The sequence below is a fragment of the Anomalospiza imberbis genome, chromosome 23 (genome assembly GCF_031753505.1).
Source record: "Anomalospiza imberbis isolate Cuckoo-Finch-1a 21T00152 chromosome 23, ASM3175350v1, whole genome shotgun sequence".
Classification (NCBI taxonomy): domain Eukaryota; kingdom Metazoa; phylum Chordata; class Aves; order Passeriformes; family Viduidae; genus Anomalospiza; species Anomalospiza imberbis.
Window position 1 is genome coordinate 7534163 of NC_089703.1, and position 18262 is coordinate 7552424.

General features: G+C 47.3%; 1 protein-coding gene across 1 annotated transcript; it reads left to right on the top strand.

Annotated features, from left to right (window-relative positions):
* The first annotated feature begins 1497 nt into the window (after positions 1-1497).
* On the top strand, positions 1498-15307 carry SLC25A33 (solute carrier family 25 member 33). The gene is made up of 7 exons (XM_068171753.1): positions 1498-1651; positions 7907-8086; positions 10361-10438; positions 11532-11632; positions 12406-12472; positions 13829-14109; positions 14761-15307. Exons 1-7 carry the CDS (start codon positions 1602-1604, stop codon positions 14961-14963), a joined length of 960 nt encoding a protein of 319 aa, XP_068027854.1. The 5' UTR covers positions 1498-1601; the 3' UTR covers positions 14964-15307.
* Positions 15308-18262: the final 2955 nt, after the last annotated feature.

The following is an 18262-nucleotide window of genomic DNA, read 5'->3' on the forward strand; positions in this document are numbered from 1 at the left end:
GCCGTGCTAACCGGGCAGGAGCCGTGCCAGCCGGGCAGGAGCCGTGCTAAGCGGGCTGGAGCCGTGCTAAGCGGGCTGGAGCCGTGCCAGCCGGGCAGAAGCCGTGCCAGCCGGGCAGGAGCCGTGCTAACCGGGCGGGAGCCGCGCTCCAGGAACGGGCTCCCGGCCGGTGCAAAGCCGGTGGCACAGGGCTCACTAACGTGTGACAGCGGTGCTCAGGCAAACAGCGGCTGGGAGCGGCTCGGAGCTCACCCGGGCTGCCCGGGCCGGACGCGGGTCTGGACCCCGCGTGTCACACTCCTTCATGAGCTCAGCGGGACAATCAGATTCGTGTCTGCTACTGCTTCCAGCGTGCCATGAGACGGGATGACTGATCCCCCGGGGCCGCTACACCACGAGCTGCGGTCCCCGGCGGGTTCGGAGCGGGTTCGGAGCGGGTTCGGAGCGGTTCGGAGCGGTTCGGAGCGGGTTCGGAACGGGTTCGGAGAGGGTTCGGAGCGGTTCGGAACGGTTCGGAGCGGGTTCGGAGCGGGTTCGGAACGGGTTCGGATCGGTTCGGACCGGGTTCGGATCGGTTCGGATCGGTTCGGAGCGGTTCGGAACGGGTTCGGACCGGGTTCGGATCGGTTCGGAGCGGTTCGGAACGGGTTCGGAGCGGGTTCGGAGCGGCGCTTTGGGCGCCGCCGCGGCCGCGCCCACCAGAGGGCGCTGCGGGCAGAGCCCGGGTGGAAAGGGGACCGTTTTGGTGAAAAGGGACCGTTTTGGTGAAAAGGGAGAGTTTTGGTGAAAAGGGAGAGTTTTGGTGGAAAAGGGACCGTTTTGGTGGAAAGGGACCGTTTTGGTGGAAAGGGACCGTTTTGGTGGAAAGGGGACCGTTTTGGTGAAAAGGGACAGTTTTGGTGAAAAGGGACAGTTTTGGTGGAAAAGGGACCGTTTTGGTGAAAAGGGGACCGTTTTGGTGAAAAGGGGACCGTTTTGGTGGAAAGGGACCGTTTTGGTGGAAAGGGACCGTTTTGGTGGAAAAGAGGACCGTTTTGGTGAAAAGGGGACCGTTTTGGTGAAAAGGGACAGTTTTGGTGAAAAGGGACAGTTTTGGTGGAAAAGGGACCGTTTTGGTGGAAAAGGGGACCGTTTTGGTGAAAAGGGGACCGTTTTGGTGGAAAGGGACCGTTTTGGTGGAAAGGGACCGTTTTGGCCACAATGTCGCTGTGAGCCGCGCTGGCCCGTGCCCAGGCCTCCCGGCTAACCGGTGTTCTCCATCAGCGGCGCTCCCCGTGAGAAGCCTGTAGCTACTCCACCGGCGCTGTAGCACCTCCCGATGGCGTTGCAATAGCCCCAAACATTCTCGGCGGGTTTGGGAGCAGGTGAGCCTTAAAAATTATATTTTTTGGTCTTCGGCTGCCTGGTGACGTCACGGAGGGGGCGGGCTCTGTGTCGTGACGTCACGCACGGGCGCCGGCCACGCCCCCCCCGGCGGCGTCACGAGCGCGCGGCCCGTTCTGCGCGCGGCCCGGCGGGGACACGGCACCGGCACCGCCCTCCTCATCCTCACCCTCCTCCTCATCCTCCTCCTCACCCTCCTCACCCTCACCCTCGCCGCCATGGCGGGCGGCCCGCAGGAGAACACCCTGCTGCACCTCTTCGCCGGGGGGTGAGTGCGGGGCGCCGGGGCAGGGCCGGGACCCGCTGTGCCCGCGGGGCAGACAGACAGACGGACGGACAGACAGACCCCGCTGTGGCCGGGGTTTGCCCCGCGAGCCGCTGCTCCGTTCCCCGCTCCCAGCCCCGCGGCCGCGCTGTCGCGACACGCGGCGGGGCTCGGCGACAGGGCCGGTGCAGGCGGGCAGTGCCCGCTACGGGCCGGGCATGCCGGGCCGGGCGCTGTGCAGCCGCGGCCGGGCTCGGTCCGGCCGGGCTCGGTCCGGCTGGGCTCGGTCCGGCTCGGTCCGGCTTAGCTCGGCTCGGTCCTGCTGGGCTCGGTCCTGCTGGGCTCGGTCCGGCTTAGCTCGGCTCGGTCCTGCTGGGCTCGGTCCGGCTGGGCTCGGTCCGGCTTAGCTCGGCTCGGTCCTGCTGGGCTCGGTCCTGCTGGGCTCGGTCCGGCTTAGCTCGGCTCGGTCCTGCTGGGCTCGGTCCTGCTGGGCTCGGTCCGGCTCGGCTCGGTCCGGCTCGGTCCTGCTGGGCTCGGTCCGGCTTAGCTCGGCTCGGTCCGGCTCGGCTCGGTCCTGCTGGGCTCGGTCCGGCTCGGCTCGGCTCGGTCCGGCTCGGCGGGGTGAGCTCCGCTGTCCTGCGGCTGCCGCATCCCTGCGATCGCACCGACCCCAGCACGGGGAGAGGATGGGGCAAACGGGGCTCCAGAAGGTCCCGGTACTCGTGGGTGAATGACCTGGCTCGGTCATTCTGTCCAGTTCTTCCTTCAAGGACTTGTAAGCTGTTGGGTTTGTTGTGTTAAAAGCTAAAAGTACCAGCCCTAACCCATAAACCGCCAGCCAGAAACCCTTATTAAGAGTTAACTTATTATGGTTATTTTAATAGTAGTCTAGGAAGGTAATTGTATGGTGTAAATTAGGTTTTAATCATCTGTTATGCAGATTAGGTGCACCTTTGGCCTTGTCAGAAATAGTTTATTTTCATATTTTAACAGCTTAAATTATCTAAGTAATAGAATACTCCTTAGTGCTTGTCAGCTGACGGTAGTTAGGAAGCCAACATGAAACCTGTTGTTGGTTTAAATCTGCCTGATAGTAGACCATTGGTTCTTCTGTTGCCTAACAGGATACTTCTGTTTCCTCTGACATGCCCCTGGAGCAATAGGTTTATTTAATATAATATTAAACCAAACAAATCTTAAGTTTTTCAGAGACACTGCCCTTCTGCTGGCTTGCAGACTCTGCACTGAGTCCTCTGTCCCCTCTGCATCAGAGCAGTACCTGGAGCCTGGGACAGAAGCTGGACCTGAGTGTACACGTGGAATTTGTTTGGATAGTAACAGCACCCATCCAGAGCTTCTGGTGTCCTCATGTAACTCCTCAGACTATAAATAAATAGGAATTTTAAACTCATCAGTGTTTTAATCTAGTGCTGGAAGTCAGCATCTTCCTTGGTGATTTATTGTACCCTGCCTTCTGCAAGGATCCCAGTACTTTGCTCAGCTGAAAAGTGGTTTTTGCAGAGAAAGTAAAAGGAACCCATTCACTTGAAAGAATTTTGATAGAGGCACTCTTGGTGTTCTGATGGTTTCCTGGGAAGGTGGGGATGGGCTGTGGTGTCAGATTAAAAAGTAATTCATATCTTTGTGTTTGCACAAAGCAGGCAGGCCAGAGCTAATCTGAGGGGCCAGAATAGAAGGAATGTTGAGCACTTCAGAGGCCGGGAGTGATGAAATGCACTTGAGTGTTGCAGAGTGCTCTCCAGTTGTTGAAATGGATGGTTTCCTGTTAACCAGGTTATTCAGGCAGACAGACTCGTTGGCCCTTTAGTTTCTGCTAGTTCCTTTTCAGGCTTCCAGTAGCAGCAGCGAGCCGAAGGGTGCTCGTGGTGGTGGTGGTGGTGGTGGTGTGGTGGGAACGTGGCTCTGAGGGCTGGGGAGGTTTCAGGAGCAGCAGAGACGGTGATGCCCCAGCTGCACAGCACACACGAGCGTGCTTGCAGCCCAGGGCTCCTGTCCCTGCTGAAGTCACTGCGGTTGTTGCTTGGTTTTGTTTGGGAAAAGAGGTTACTCCATGTTGCCTTCCCAGCTGGAGGAATGCTGGTCACTGCAGGGGTTTCCTAAGAAGTGGCAGTGTTAAGCAATGTGCTGATGCTGACAAACAGTTGGGGAAATGTTTCCACCTGTGAAGTGTTCGCCTGAAGATGTGTGTGTGGTCCAGGACGGGGAGTTGTGCTGGGATTGACTGTCCCACCCCGCTCTGGGTTCAGGTTCCTGTGCATTCCCTGCCTCATTGACAGCGTGGCAGCTCAAGGAACACAGGAGATGCTTACAGGAATAGCTACACCTGATAACAAATGATGAGGTGGAAATTGAATGAATGGTTAATAACATTAAAGCATTAGGAACAGTCTGTATTGTTCAAAAACTCATTTTTCTTTGGCATCTGAGGGTGCAGAACTTGTTTTGTTCACAGTCTGGACAATGCAGTAAAGAAATATCAAAGGTGGAACCTGCTTTGCTGTTTCTGCTAGAGCATGTGACATGTTTTAGAAAATCACTATTTTAAGTACACAGCAAAATGTGTCAGGCTGTAACCAGGCAGCTGTGATCTTGTCAGTGGTACTCTACTGGGAGGACTTTGTTCTGCAGGACTTCCTTTAACATTCAGCATTGGCTTGATATTTGTATTAAGAACATTGCTCAGTGATTAAATCTAGGACTGATGAAGCGAGTCTTAATTAAGATTCTTGTCATCTCTGTCAATTGTGCTAGTGGGTGCTGAGAGTTTATTTCAGATGCAGGTCATTGATACTTTGGGGTGGACTCTGTACAGACAGAAACCTGTCAGCAAGAGAAGAATGGGAATTGGATTCTGACATGTGTGTCCTCTGCATGTTTTTTAAACCTTGTCTCTTTATGGAAGTAAATGATTTTTCTTCAGCTGTTAGTAGAGAGTACATTATGTGTCTCCATGGATCACATGTTTGACCTGTTGGAAACACTCTGCCATGGTGTTTTGTTTCCAGGAGGTTTCTATGCTGTTCACTGAGGACAGATTTAGGCACTGTTACAGGATTTTTGCAAGAGGCTTGTGCAGTGAGCACTGCTTTAACATCTCTGGAACTGTTCTGCACTGATGCAGCAAAAAAACCCTGACTCACAGCATGAAGGCTTGGAGGTTTTGCCTTGATTGCAGCTCACGATTTTCCCAAATCAAATTTATCCTGCTTCATGTCCCTGAATGGTTCAGGGTCTATGGCTGTTTATGTAGCTGAGGTTGTTTCTCCTTTTTTTCCCAGATGTAGGCATTTGGAACACCCTAGGAGTACAAAGTGTTTCTTTTGTGCACAGTGTGTTGTTTTTCAGGCATCTTCCCAGGGGATGATGTGTGGAATTCCCATGCAAAGGAAGATCATTTCATCTGAAAAAACTGCCCAATACATCAAAGTCCTTACTTGAACTATCTGCAGTGTATTTATGTGTGGGACATAATGTGTGCACCCTGGTGACACTCTGAGAATTGCTGTTAGATAACTTTTTCTTTTCTTAAATGTTCCACTGGCAACATAAACTCTGAGCTGTTAAAACTGGTGTTACAGATACTAACTCGTCATGCTGGGTATCTGAGGGTTACAAATGCATTAGCAGAAGTACTTAAATATTAAAGGCTGCATAGATTAACTGGATTATTAGACTAAAAGGCTGAAAGGCAAGGAGTGGGCTAGGAAGGCAGGAAGACAGCTGATGTGGGAGAGGATATGCCAGAGAGGCTAAAAAATTGTGGGGCAAGGAGTCACTAGATTGAGCAGCTGGTAGTTCAGAAATCTTAAATAAAGTTTCAGTGCTCTGAATTTATGAATTGTTACTGTCAAAGTATTGTTTTAATGTGAAAATAATGGGGACTGAAGACTGAATGCACAGTAGTGGAGCATTGATAGATAAAGGAATTGGGAACTAAGGCAATCAAATTACCTTAACGAAGTTCCCCCAGACTTGCAGTTGCTCTGGAGTGTGTTGATTAGTCAGGAGTTAATTGCACATATGTGTGTCTGTATTGGATAGACACAGTTGGAAAGGCAGCAGTGGGGGGGACACTTTCTGTTCCAGGTAATGTCTGAGCTGTGGGAACAGGAAAGGTTTTGCTGGAGAAGCCATTCCTGATGGGTCTCGAAATGCCATTTCAGACAAGTGTGAGCAATGTCAGAGGCATCTGACAAAGGAGAGAAGGATGAGCTGAAGCCGTTTCCTCCTGAGCTGCGTGGGCCCACAGAGGGCTCAGCTCCAAGCCCCTCTGATTATTCAGTACACAGAATAATCAGAGGCCTGATAAGGTCTGTGAGCACTGGTGTCTCAGAGCCAGATGACACAATTCCAGCTGCTGTGCACTCAGTTCCATGATCAGCTCAGTGACTCCAGTCAACATCCAAAAGCTTTCCAAGGGATGAAGGCAAAGCTCTTTCTTACAGTGCCTGTCGCTGTGGACGTGTGGATTGTCCCTAGTTTAGGTTTCCATCCCTTTCAGCAAGGAAGAGGAACTGAAGAAAGCTGTTAGATCATATTGCCAGTCTCCAGGAAAGCAGTTTCTTCTGGTGGGTGCATTTGCATTTGGAAAGCACAGTTTGGGCTCGTACTTGGACAGAATCTTGCAGAACCTGAGAGCTGTGGTGAGGAAGTAGTGTTCCCTGGCCATGAGGTCTGGGGTGCTCTTTTGAGCCTGGATTTCTGTGGTTGCACAGCCTGGGTGGCCACGCTGTTAATGCACGTGTGGGGACTTTGGGGCTTTGGCAGAGAATGGTTTCTGTTCATATGAAATACACTGGTTCAGCAGGCAAAATAAGCTGCATTCATGAGCTGGTGTGCATCTACAGCTTGGATCTTTTTGCCATTCTTTTATTGCCCTTTCCCTTGTGCTTAAAAAAATATTCTCCTGGTAAGGTAGTTATGTCTGGAAGGGGCTTTAGAAAATACCCACTAATACCTTTATTAATGTCTTTCTGTGGATCTCTGTTCCCAAGTTAGTGCATGCAATGATCTTTAGCAAGCAATGTGGGTCTTTATACACAAGAAAAAGGGTACAATTATTTTTAAAAATTCATCTCCCTTTCATGGAAAACTACCAAAATTGCAATTTCACATGAACATCAAAGAGATTTAAGTTGTTGACCCCTGGTGTTTTCTAAGGAAAATAGTAAACACGGGTTTCTGAAGCAATCACATGCTTTGACACTTGTGCAAACAAAGGAGATATTTCCTAGTCAGTTGAGCTGTAGTAAATGCCCTTGCAAGAAACCTGAAATATTTAGTTAAGTCTTCCTAAATCCCAGTGTGTTTGAGTAATAAAATGTAGATATATATTACCTTTTAGCCAACCTCAGCATTATGTTTAATCAGGAAGTTTGCCAGAAGGAACATTCAATTATCTAAGAGGAACAGCAGCAGAGAGAAAAATAGTTTGACCTGTCATTTTCCAGATCACTGATAAAAATTAAAGTTAGGACTCGTACACTTTATATTCTTGGCCCAATGTGCTTTTTTTGAGGCACAGTCTGATTGTATTAAGATGGATATATGCCTGTTGTGGGGTCACGTGTGTAATATATTTAATTTTTGTCCATCTGTTATCAGAGTATGGGAGGTCTGTTCTTTAGGAGCCTTTCTGCCCTGTTACTCTGTTTGCCAACCCTCTTCTCACCCTTGCTGCTTCCTTCCCTCCTTCCTCTCTAAAAAAAGGTGATATCTATTGTTCTGGAGAGTGCCTAGCTTAGTGTAGTTTTGATATTTGCTACTTCTGAAGGCAGTTCTTTAATCATAAGTACTGAAATGGTGAAGAATTATATTATTTTTTTCATTCTGTAGTATCCTAATCCCCAGTGGCTTGTTCTCATCTGGCAGCTTCCTGCTTCCCATAAGAAAAATCCATCCAAGGGTGTGTCTGTTTTAGGACAACAGCCTCTGGAAGATGGATGCCGTGGAAGTTCTTACAGGCAGAATCCCAAGTCGTGGCAGGACGTGGGACCAGTCAGTGGTCCCCTGACCCCGTGGTCAGGCAGGGATATTTGTTGGTATCACCTTTGTGTTTACCAGTCTCATCCCTCCCCCAGGGCATGGGAACAGTCTGTCCTGCCTGGTGCCAAGGCTGACTTGTGCAGCGTGGAGTGACGAGACCGGTCTTCAGGCTGAATTTCTGTGCTGTGCTCCTGCACATCCGTGCAGCGGCGTTTGTCACATTCTGCCTTCTCTTCCAATTGTACTTTGCAGGTGTGGAGGAACAGTTGGAGCCATCTTTACGTGTCCCTTAGAGGTGATAAAGACGAGGCTTCAATCTTCAAAACTGGCCTTCAGGACTGTGTACTACCCCCAGGTGCAGCTGGGGACCATCAGTGGGGAAGGAATGGTCAGGCCAACGTCTGTGTCCCCCGGGCTCTTCAGTGTTCTCAAGTGAGTGCTGCTCCTCCTCTCATTCACCATTCCTGACACGCTGACCCCAGTTCCACTTCACTAAAATATAATGACCTGTGGGGGTCCTGGGGGCTTTTGTCTTCTCAGCTGTCGCTGGCTTACTGAGCTGTCCTCTGCTATTAGGTGTTGTCTTTGCTGATCATTACTGTGCATCAGTCCTGGCTATGCCTGTCTTGGTCTCTGTTAAAAGCCTTGGATGGTTCAGTCTGCAGTGTTTGATGCTCTAGCTGCTCCCTTTCATATTCATGTTCATAAAGAAGAGGAAATGTGAAATTCTCTAACAGCTGCTCAAAGTTCTACCAGCATCTCTGACAATCTCAGCTACTGTATGTTAATACCAAAGCAGCATGGATTTATGGTCAGACCTCCTGCAGAAGGACTGAGTTTGTTTGGCTGCTTGGGCAGCCCAGGGTGATGCAGAGGTCCTGCTGAGATCAGGTGCAGGAGTGCCAAGGAAAATACCGACCAGCAGTGCAAGCTGAATGATTTTATGTAAGGCCAGCACGCCTGGCAGACTGCCTGGGGAGAAGCTGCACAGTTATATAACACTGGAGTGCTAATTCAAATTCTCTGCAGAGCTCTCTGGCTGGAGTCATTCTGGGACTTGAGTTTCTGTATTGTAAACAGTCTGCTCTCCCCTGCCAAACATTTCTTTGTCTACTCAGAGGTGAGTCTAGAGCAATTCGTGACTGAAGGCATAAGGCAGTGCCAGTTGCTTTGATTTTAATGCCCTTTCCTTTGCTATCTTTTCACCTTGCAGCACTGGACTTCAGGCAGCTGTAACTAAAGAAAGTGAACTTTTAAGGCAGAAAGATCTTAATTCATCCTCTGGGCCCATCTTTTTCTGGGCTTGTCTTCTTATTTTTAGGGACAGAAGAAATGGTTTTAAATGGGTCAGCCTTTTAATATATTTATTAACCTCACTAAGTTTGGTGACTGGGTTCTTGATTTAATTTCACTTCGGGAATTGCTTAGCTGTGTGTATTGCCAAGTTTTCAACCTGATTACTTTAGATGCTTGAGAAGTGAGAGCAAAGTATTTCTGCTGTCATTCCCTTGCAGGCAGCATCTGTGAGGAGCAGATAATGCTTTTGATTATGACCTGAGAAAATACAAATGTTTGAAGAAAGAAGTGAATTTCGGTCCCTTGCTTTTACTCTTTCATCCCTTTCTCAGTCCTGATCATTGCCAAACTGGACAGGACTTGGACCTCATGGTTTGGGAAAGTTGTATGGCTGAGGAAGGAGCCCTGCCAGTAAAATTGCTCTGTGAGAGTTAAAGGTGTTAAGTATGAAAGGCCTTGACTGTTGTAAATAGAAGGAAAACACAGAGGGCAGGTTCAGCCTGCTGCTGACAGAAAGCACTCCAGAAGGACAGGCTGGTTTTGTCTAATCCATTTAAGATTCTGATGACTTAGCCCAGCTGGAAGCTGCAGTCGTGACTGTTAAGTGACAAAGAACAAGTAGTTGGTGGATCTGTCTCCTTGGAAACACTCAGCCCTGGAGTTTATGCAGAAAGTTCAGCTCTGCTGCAGAAAACAAAAGTGTTTCAGAAGCTCATGTATCTCCTCCTGTCTAAGGAGGTTGGGTTGACATCTGGGGAGCCCTCTGAGCAGTGCCAGTGACCCAGGGAGCAAACTGAAAGCCTGGCAGCTCCAGTGGGTGCAGTGGGTGCCCACAGAGCCCGGAGCCACCCGGAATCCCTTGCCCGGTTTTCCCATGGTGAGCTCAGTTCAGAGAGCTGCTCTCTGGCACACTGTGCACTCACATTGTTTGTCGTGGGATTGCCACATTCAGCTTTCTTGGGGGAAAGAGCACATCCCTGGGTAATTGTGAAAGCAAAAAGGATTTCTTTTTCCATGTCTCCGTACAGGACTGTACGGGAAGCAAACTTCTGAATTGCTTAGATACAGAGAATGCAAAAACTATTCTTTGTTCATCAGAGTCAGCTATCACTGGGTTCTCCATGAAACTTCAGTTCAATTCCTGACAGCTTTCAAAGAATGGAAATTATAACCTCGTGCCATTTGACACCCATTTGCCTGTAGAGCACTGAATTTTATGGTACAGTGGTTTTTACTCAGTGTATAATTCCACTTATTTTGAAGTATATCATGTAGATTAAAATCTAACAGCTCCACAAGTCATAGTCTTTGCTTTTGTGTAGTTCTTTTGGCTTTCTGCCTGACAGAACAAGAAACTAACTTTTAACCCAAGTACTATCTTCTCCCTCCCTGTTTGTTTTTTATTTTAAGGTCAATTCTGGAAAAAGAAGGACCAAGGTCACTCTTCCGAGGGCTGGGTCCAAACTTGGTTGGAGTTGCACCATCAAGGTAAATAGTTAAACTATTGCTAAAAGCCATGTTTAAGGTGCTAACACAAATGTTACAGTGCATTTGTGATTCAAAATAATAGGCCATGAAGTTATCCCATCTGTAAACTGGGATATGTGTCTGCATTCTGCTTGGTGCACACACCAAGAAATACTGATAAAAATCTGGTTTACACTTCTATGACACTGGAAGGCGCAGAGTAAACAAGGCACTTAAATGCCAAGTATACTTAAGTTCCAAGTCATTGCAAGAGCCACTTCGGTGCTTGAAAAGGAAGAGAAAGCAGTGCAGAAAAGTCTGTAGGGTAATAATTGCATTATTCTAATGTCCTGCTTCCCTTGGACACACAGCAGTGCCTGCCTAGCAGTGAGTGGGAGCTGCATGCCAGGGGAGAGGAGTTGCTCTCTGGGCCTTGCTTGCCTGAATTCTTCTCAAATGAAAAACTGCAGCTGAGGGGGAAGGAGTCTCCTTGCTGCCACACAGCCCCAAGAGGCGTGTGTGTCCCTCTTTCAGCAGCACCAAAGTTTGCTTGCATTTGGAAGTCTTGCAGCACCTCAGAGGTCTCTCCCTGTGACTGTCCCTGTGACTGGGCTGAGGATCTCTCTGTCTAGGAAATGATAAAACTCATTAGCAGTTTGGATATTGGCAGATGTTCTCTGCCTGAAACTGAACCAGTTAGAACCAGTTTTCCAGTCAGAAAGGAACCTGGAGAGAGGAGAACTCCCTCTCTGGCCTCTTGCCTGGTGGGTGGGATGTCCCCCCAGAGAAGCAGGGAATCCTGTTTCTGTACAGGTAACCTCTGCAGCAGGGCTCTGAATCCAGGACTCTGCTTTTCCATGAAACCCACTCGTGGTGTCTGCAACACCATGGTGCCTCCCATGGCAAAATATTCCTGCCCTGTGGGTGTCAAACTGTGGCACTGTAGGGTAAGGGAAGAAAGAAAACAAAAAGCCCTGTGTCCATGCAGATGGAAGTGGTCATGTGGAGGCCTCTTCAGAGAGTTCTGGTTTTCAGGGGGCTGGGCAAAGAACAGTAATTGTCTGGTTTGACATTGTCTGTTTTACATTGCTTTTCTAATTTTTTTTCCCCACAGAGCTGTCTATTTTGCATGCTACTCCAAAGCCAAAGAGCAGTTTAACAGCATGTTTGTGCCCAACAGCAACATTGTGCACATCTGTTCTGCAGGTTCTGCAGGTAAGTGTTTGTAATTCCAGGAGCAGAGGCCAGTGTGTGGCAGGTGCTGAAAACGTGCCCTTAATCTGAGGTGGTATATGCCAAAAGCCAGGAGTTTGCAGCTCCTAGCTGGCCTTGTCTACAGAGGAGCTGTTTTTCTGCTCAGCACGGAGATATTTCTAGATTGTTGTTTACTAATTTAGGATGTTTTTTTTTTCCAAGTGCAATGCTCTGGTCATGTCTCTTAATGCAAGGAAAAAATATTAGTGAACACCATTAAACTTCTGATACTGCTTTTGCCAAATTGTTTCAGGATGTTGTATTTTTCCTACCCGGCTGGGAAAAAATATTTTGTTCTTGTAGGAAAAGTACTGCAGAAGAGCTCCCCTAGTTCAGTCATCAGTCACCAGAGTGGTCACAAAAATAATCATTCCCAAAGTAAGCCCTTAATTAGGGGTGGGTTCTGTTAATGAGCAGCTCAATGGCACCACCTACAGCCCTGGGGAACACGAGTGCAGTTCAGGTTTGTGTCCCCACACGTTTCCTTTGAGCTGGAATTCCAAATCCAGCCAGTAAGGAAGGGTTCTTGTCTGCAACAGCCTTTAGGAGCATGAGGCACATATTAAAATAGGTGCAAAAAGGAAGAATCCATGGCTTGACGCTTCCTGGATTTTAACATGAAATTGGAAGCTGGGCACCTGTGTGGCTTTGAAAGTGTCTCGCTGCACAGGCTGTAAGGTTCATGGCAATGCAATGGCCTGGCTTCAGCTGCACTTCTGGTCGTGTTTTTTCAGCCTTTATCACAAATTCCCTGATGAACCCTATATGGATGGTGAAAACAAGAATGCAGCTGGAACGGAAGTGAGTGACTGATGGGGGTAATGGGAGCCTCTGGGTGGCTACAGGAGCCTCTGGGTGGCTACAGGAGCCTCTGGAAAATGAACCATTGTGGTTTTACTCATGGCTCTTTGTACTTTGATAGGTCTTGCCCAGTTTTTCCCTGACTGTCAGTTCCACCTTTCAAGCTCTGTTTCTGTGTGGTCAGACTAAAGGTTCATGTTCTGGGTGTCTTACTTCAGTTTGATGCACAGAAACTATGGAGAAGGATGTGGGAGTTGCCTTGAGTGCTGGGTTAGGTTCAGCCTCTGGTTTCACTGTAAATCTTTAGTTTAGCACAGCATTATTTTTCTCTGTGTTGCTTATAGAATCCTCTGTAGTTCTGGGGTTGAAGATGAGGATAAACGTGTTGAGGGCAGAATGCTGTGATACAGCAGTGGTAGAAGCTGTGGAAGGGCTGTGAGAGCTCATGTGGGAGGCTGAGCATGAGGCTGGAGTCCGTGTCTCTTTTGGCAGCATCACCTGTACTGGTCCCAGATCAGGCAGGTGTGTGTTACTGCAGCCAGCAAGGTCACTGATCCCAGGTCAGACAGGTGGGCTGCTCAGGAGGCTCTAACAGAAAGGGGGGTGCTGCCTTCAAATTGGGATGAACACACAGCAGTTTATTTCCTAAAACTTCTGCAGGCAATAAGCATCTGCTGCAGTGGTTTAATGTTCTTTTGCCTCCTTCACCACTGTGTTACTGTTAACCACACATCCAGAAGACAGAGGGAATCTGACAGCAATTTCTTTTAGCTGAATGCTTCACAGTCACTGGTGGATATCAAAGCAATAAGGGACTCTGCTAATAACCTGCCTGCTTAGAATGGAAATTCCTTCCTGCAAGGACATGCTAGGTCAGATAAAAAGGATCTTACAAGGCACGGCAACTTTATAAATAATTTATAAGACTTAATTCCAGCACTTTGCAGGGTGGCACCTTTGAACTGACTGCTGCCTCTTAAAATGAAGAATCATGTCTCATGCAGCAGACTTCTGTCTCTTGGCCTGCTGAAGATGGCTTTAAATGGAATCACCAGTTTGACACAAAGCAGTGTGTCTTCAGTGCTTGTTGTATTTTAAGGCCTTGGTGTGAGCTGTGACAGACTAGATTGAACTTGAGCTGAAGGAATTATGAGTGTATATTGGTGGAGTAGCAAAGCCAAGTGTGCACTCTTAGCATTGTAGTCCTGTTCTGTGCAGCTTTCCTTGGAGAATTTTGGAGTAAAACTTAGAGAACTATTTCCATAGTTACAAAAAGTATTGAAAGCCATAAGGGTTTTTTTCAATATTAATTCTTTTTCTTGGCTCACGATATGCTCTGTTCTGTTTGTTTTTTAGAGTGAGGGGCTCCAAACCAATGAATGCTGTGCAGTGTGCTAGATATGTTTACCAGACAGAAGGTGTCCGTGGTTTCTATAGGGGCCTGACTGCCTCCTATGCAGGGATTTCTGAGACCATTATCTGCTTTGCTATTTATGAAAGTTTAAAAAAGCACTTAAAGGAAGTCCAACTGCCCCCTTCTTCTAACGGGACCGAGAGGACCTCGACAAGCTTCTTTGGACTGATGGTTGCTGCTGCTGTTTCCAAGGGCTGTGCCTCCTGTATTGCTTATCCTCATGGTATGTTAACCCTTCCATTTATGTGTGCAGTACAACAGCTGTTGCCTGGAATCCAAGACAAATACTGGGTCTAGGGCTGTAAAACCCTTAGTTGTTTGAAGGGCCAAAGGCTTGTTACTTTGGTTTCTGCACTGGCATTTTCAGTACTGGTCCCACTATTCCTAGTTAGACATGTGGTTGGTGATTGGGACTTGCTAGTTTAAAAACAACTCAAAAACCACCAAAAATCTGATTGCCTAATGTCTCTGTTCTCCCTAGTAGCCTCAGCTGGGTAAGTACCCACAGCCTCTGGGATTCTGTGGTCAGGTTGTGGGAAGCACTTGGGCACTGAATGGTGTTAGTCTTTTTGGACAGATGTGAATGACACGGTTGTGTAGAAGGAGCAATATTGATTCTGTGAGCATCAGTAAAGCATTTAGAGCTGTATTAGCTCCAATGAGCCAATCATTCATTTATTCCACATGAAAGAGAACTCCTCTTTAACTCTTCCTCTTGCCTGAAGGGCGGTGTGTCCAGGGTTCCATGGCTGGATGTGCTGGCTGGCAGTTGGTTCAGAAGGTTTCCCTGTCCCTGGGGTTTGCAGGCAGGAGCTTTCCTGGTCCCGGCACGTTTCTCCTTGGTAACTCTGGGCTCTGGTTCCCTGTTGTGCAGAGGTCATCCGGACACGGCTGCGAGAGGAGGGCACCAAGTACAAGGCTTTCATCCAGACAGCCCGGCTGGTGGCTCGGGAAGAGGGGTACCTGGCCTTCTACAGAGGACTCTTTGCCCAGCTCATCCGGCAGATACCAAACACAGCCATTGTCCTGTCCACCTACGAGCTAATTGTCTATCTCTTAGAAGACCACGCAAAGTAGCAGAGCCAAGGTTCCTGTTACAGACTGAAGACCAATTTCTTCGTTGAACAAATAGTCCTTCAAGAGACTGTTGCTGGTGGAAACACTACAAGTCTGTGACCAACTGTGGATATTTCCTTTTGGACTCATGCTTTCTAAAAGGTCTCAAGTCATTAATGTTAATAGTTAATTATAATTTTTTTAACTTGATAATTAAACTACTACTAAATTAAATTACACTATTTAATTTAATTATATGTTTGTCCTTTTCCTTAAGCACAGCCATATGTGGTCAAGGAATGTACCTCATATATCAAGTGATCTCTTGGACTGATGTTCATTAAAACTGTATTAAAACAGGAGAACTGGCTTGGACATTTGAAACTGTCTTCTTACAACTGGGTCATATTGCTTTTGAGCACTGTAATAGCCTATGTGCCCAAAAAAGTTTGAGAGTAGTTCTGTTTTTCTCAGGGTGCATCATTCACTGCTGTGTGAACACCCTGGGGTGTTCAAGTAGGACAGACTTGTTCCTCTGTTTTGAGGGTATGAACTGTGCATACCAGCATCTCTTAGAAAAGCCACTTGCACTGGCAATATGATGGAGGGAGGCTTTTAGTAAGAATGTAATTGCAGTCCTGTGTCCCCTGTGCATTTGGGATACGTGCTTATGGTACTGGGTATGAACAGATCTGTCGTGGCTTTTAGACCTGGCTTTGGTGCAGGCCTGAGAGCATAAGGACAGCCAGTGACTGTGGCCTGGCTGCTCTGTGAAAGTTCAATGAGAGAAAGACTTTGGACAGTTCTCATGATACAGTTCTTATCTTTCACTTATAAATCAAATATCCCACATACTTGAGATTAGTTCTTTCAAAACTATTAGAATATGCTTTCATTTTAATAGTCTTCACCCCCCTTGTATTGCAGCAGCACCCTGTGACTAAAGTGTGGCACATGAATTACTACTGATAGTGCAGGGTAACGAATTTTAGAACTCACGTGTAGGCTGGTGTTTTGCTTTGGCCATACTCTGCCCTTCTGTTCATTAGTGTCATTTGCTTTGGCAGCTGAGACAAGCCCTGCAGCATCTGAGCCCAGCTTTGGCCTTCCCTGCCAGTGACAACAACGAGCTCCTCATGATCTGAGCAGGTGCTGAGTCCTGGAGCATGAGCAAGTGTTTGTGGAGAGCTCTGACTTGGGGACTGCTCACAGCAGAGAGGCTGCCTGGGCTTGGGAGGAGCGTGGGAAGCATTAGGAGACAGCCTGGCAGGGAGTGGGGCTGCCTGTGATCAGGTGGAGTCTTCAGGCTGGGATTTTGTGGCAGAAATGGGATGGGCTGATAACTGGATTCAAACCTTCCTATTTGTTCCCAGTAGACCCCAGCTGATGACTGGTCCTTGAGGTCAGGTTTGACCTCAGTGTGATGTGGGAGCTTAGTGCAGAGAGAGTTGAATGTGTGTGTACCTCATTATGAGGCAAGACTGCAAAAAATAACTGATTTCTATTGTGTCCTCTTGGAAATAACTTATCACATTCCTCCTAAGCTAAAATAGGAAACAGTTGAGTAAAAACTGACATGGCTTTTTTTATGGAGATGATGAGCAGCAGAAGCTTCAGGCTCTGTATAGGAGATAAAACTGTCAGTGTTTCTATTTTTGAGAACTAGGACATTTGTGCTGCTACTCTGAAACGTTTTCTGATATTTTCTTTCCTAAATTAGCATTCTTCTATACTTGCAGTGCACTAGCTCGCTTCTGAAATGTTAGTCAAATGTGTAGACTGCTGATGTCTTTTGAGAATGAGGGGAGGGAACTCCAACCCTTTTAAGAAGTCTGGGACTTGGTAAGAGAGAAAGCAAGAGAAAGTGAGCAAATTTTTGTTTTGCCTAAATCTGATGGGAAATCAGGAATTCTGCAGGATTTTTGGTTTTGTCCTTTAAGCTTTGCTACCAGTCCTGACAGAATTAGTCGTAATTTGATCAGGGATTAATAAACTATATTGGGAGATAATAGAGTCTCAGAATTAGTATCATTAAATCCTTCTTCCTTCCTCTCTGTAATAGAATTTTTAAAATTCACTAGCCCTTGATTCCTTAAACCCTGTAAAGAGTTACCATTTTTAGGTGATGCTCTGTGAGCAATCCCATTGATGTCACTGAGTATGGAATAAGCCTATTACCAGAGGGCAGAATTTGAAGTAGCTTTTTCCAAAATGATACCTGAATTTAAAAATAACCAACAACCTTCCTCTGCTTGTCGAAGTCAATCTAAAGGAATTTTTCCCTGTTCTTTCCTCTTCTCCAGCTTCTACAGAAAGTCATTTTCATGGAAGGTAGGCAAAGGCTTCATTACTAGACCCTTTGTAGCTTAATTATCGGTAAGGTGATGAAACTGCTGCAATCTGAAGTGATCACAAAGATTCCATGAACTTTACCAGGACTGCGCCTGTTTCCATTCATAAATTAGCAGTTAAATGGAAATGACACGCATACTGTTGCTGCAGTGTTACGAGCTGCTCATGTTGGTTAATTTCGTTTTGGAAGTATTTCTGAGCCACTCGAGGATCTCCCAAGTCCTTACCCTGTAAGACTTACTGCCTCCATTTAGATATCTGTGGTTCCGTGCTTGTGCCCCTTGCACAAGTTCCTCATTAGCTCCTTCGAGGAGGAAACTAAATGTTAAACAATGCGCCTCTGCTTGGACTGATAGTACAGACAGAGCTGATAGGAAGGGAGGGACTTGTGCAGGGAAAATGGGCCAGCTCCGCAGCACAGTCCTGGAGAACACGCAGGAGGCCTTGGCCGAATGACTGCGTGGGTTGTTCTTCCTCCCTTGCCTATCATTTGGTCTCATAATACAATCCCTAAGTAATTGCACTAAACAATAGAAGAGAGAGGGGGAAATGATGTGCCTTTTAAATTCGTTTAGATGAAATATTCACTGTTACTCCGCAGAATTAATTTCCATGGTTAAATCTGTACAGATGGAAATGGAACAGTGAGGAGCCCAACCATAGTTAAGCTTAGAAGTACAGTTTACTCCCAGCAAAATATTTGTCTATGAAGAGCTTTTCCACTTATGCCATTTTAAAAATTGATGCTGACATAACTTGGAACTCCTGAATTTTAATCAATTTTATTGTGCTGAGAAGGTTTTCTTTTGTTTTAATCACAAAAGCAGCTACACAATTTGAGGCTGGGTCAGTCTCATATTTTGGAGAGATCTTAACCTCTTACTTTCACGTAGAAGCACAGCACGATTGTCAGACTACCAACCGTTTCCAGTTCTGTGAGAGCAGCAGATGCCAGTGCTGGGGGACCA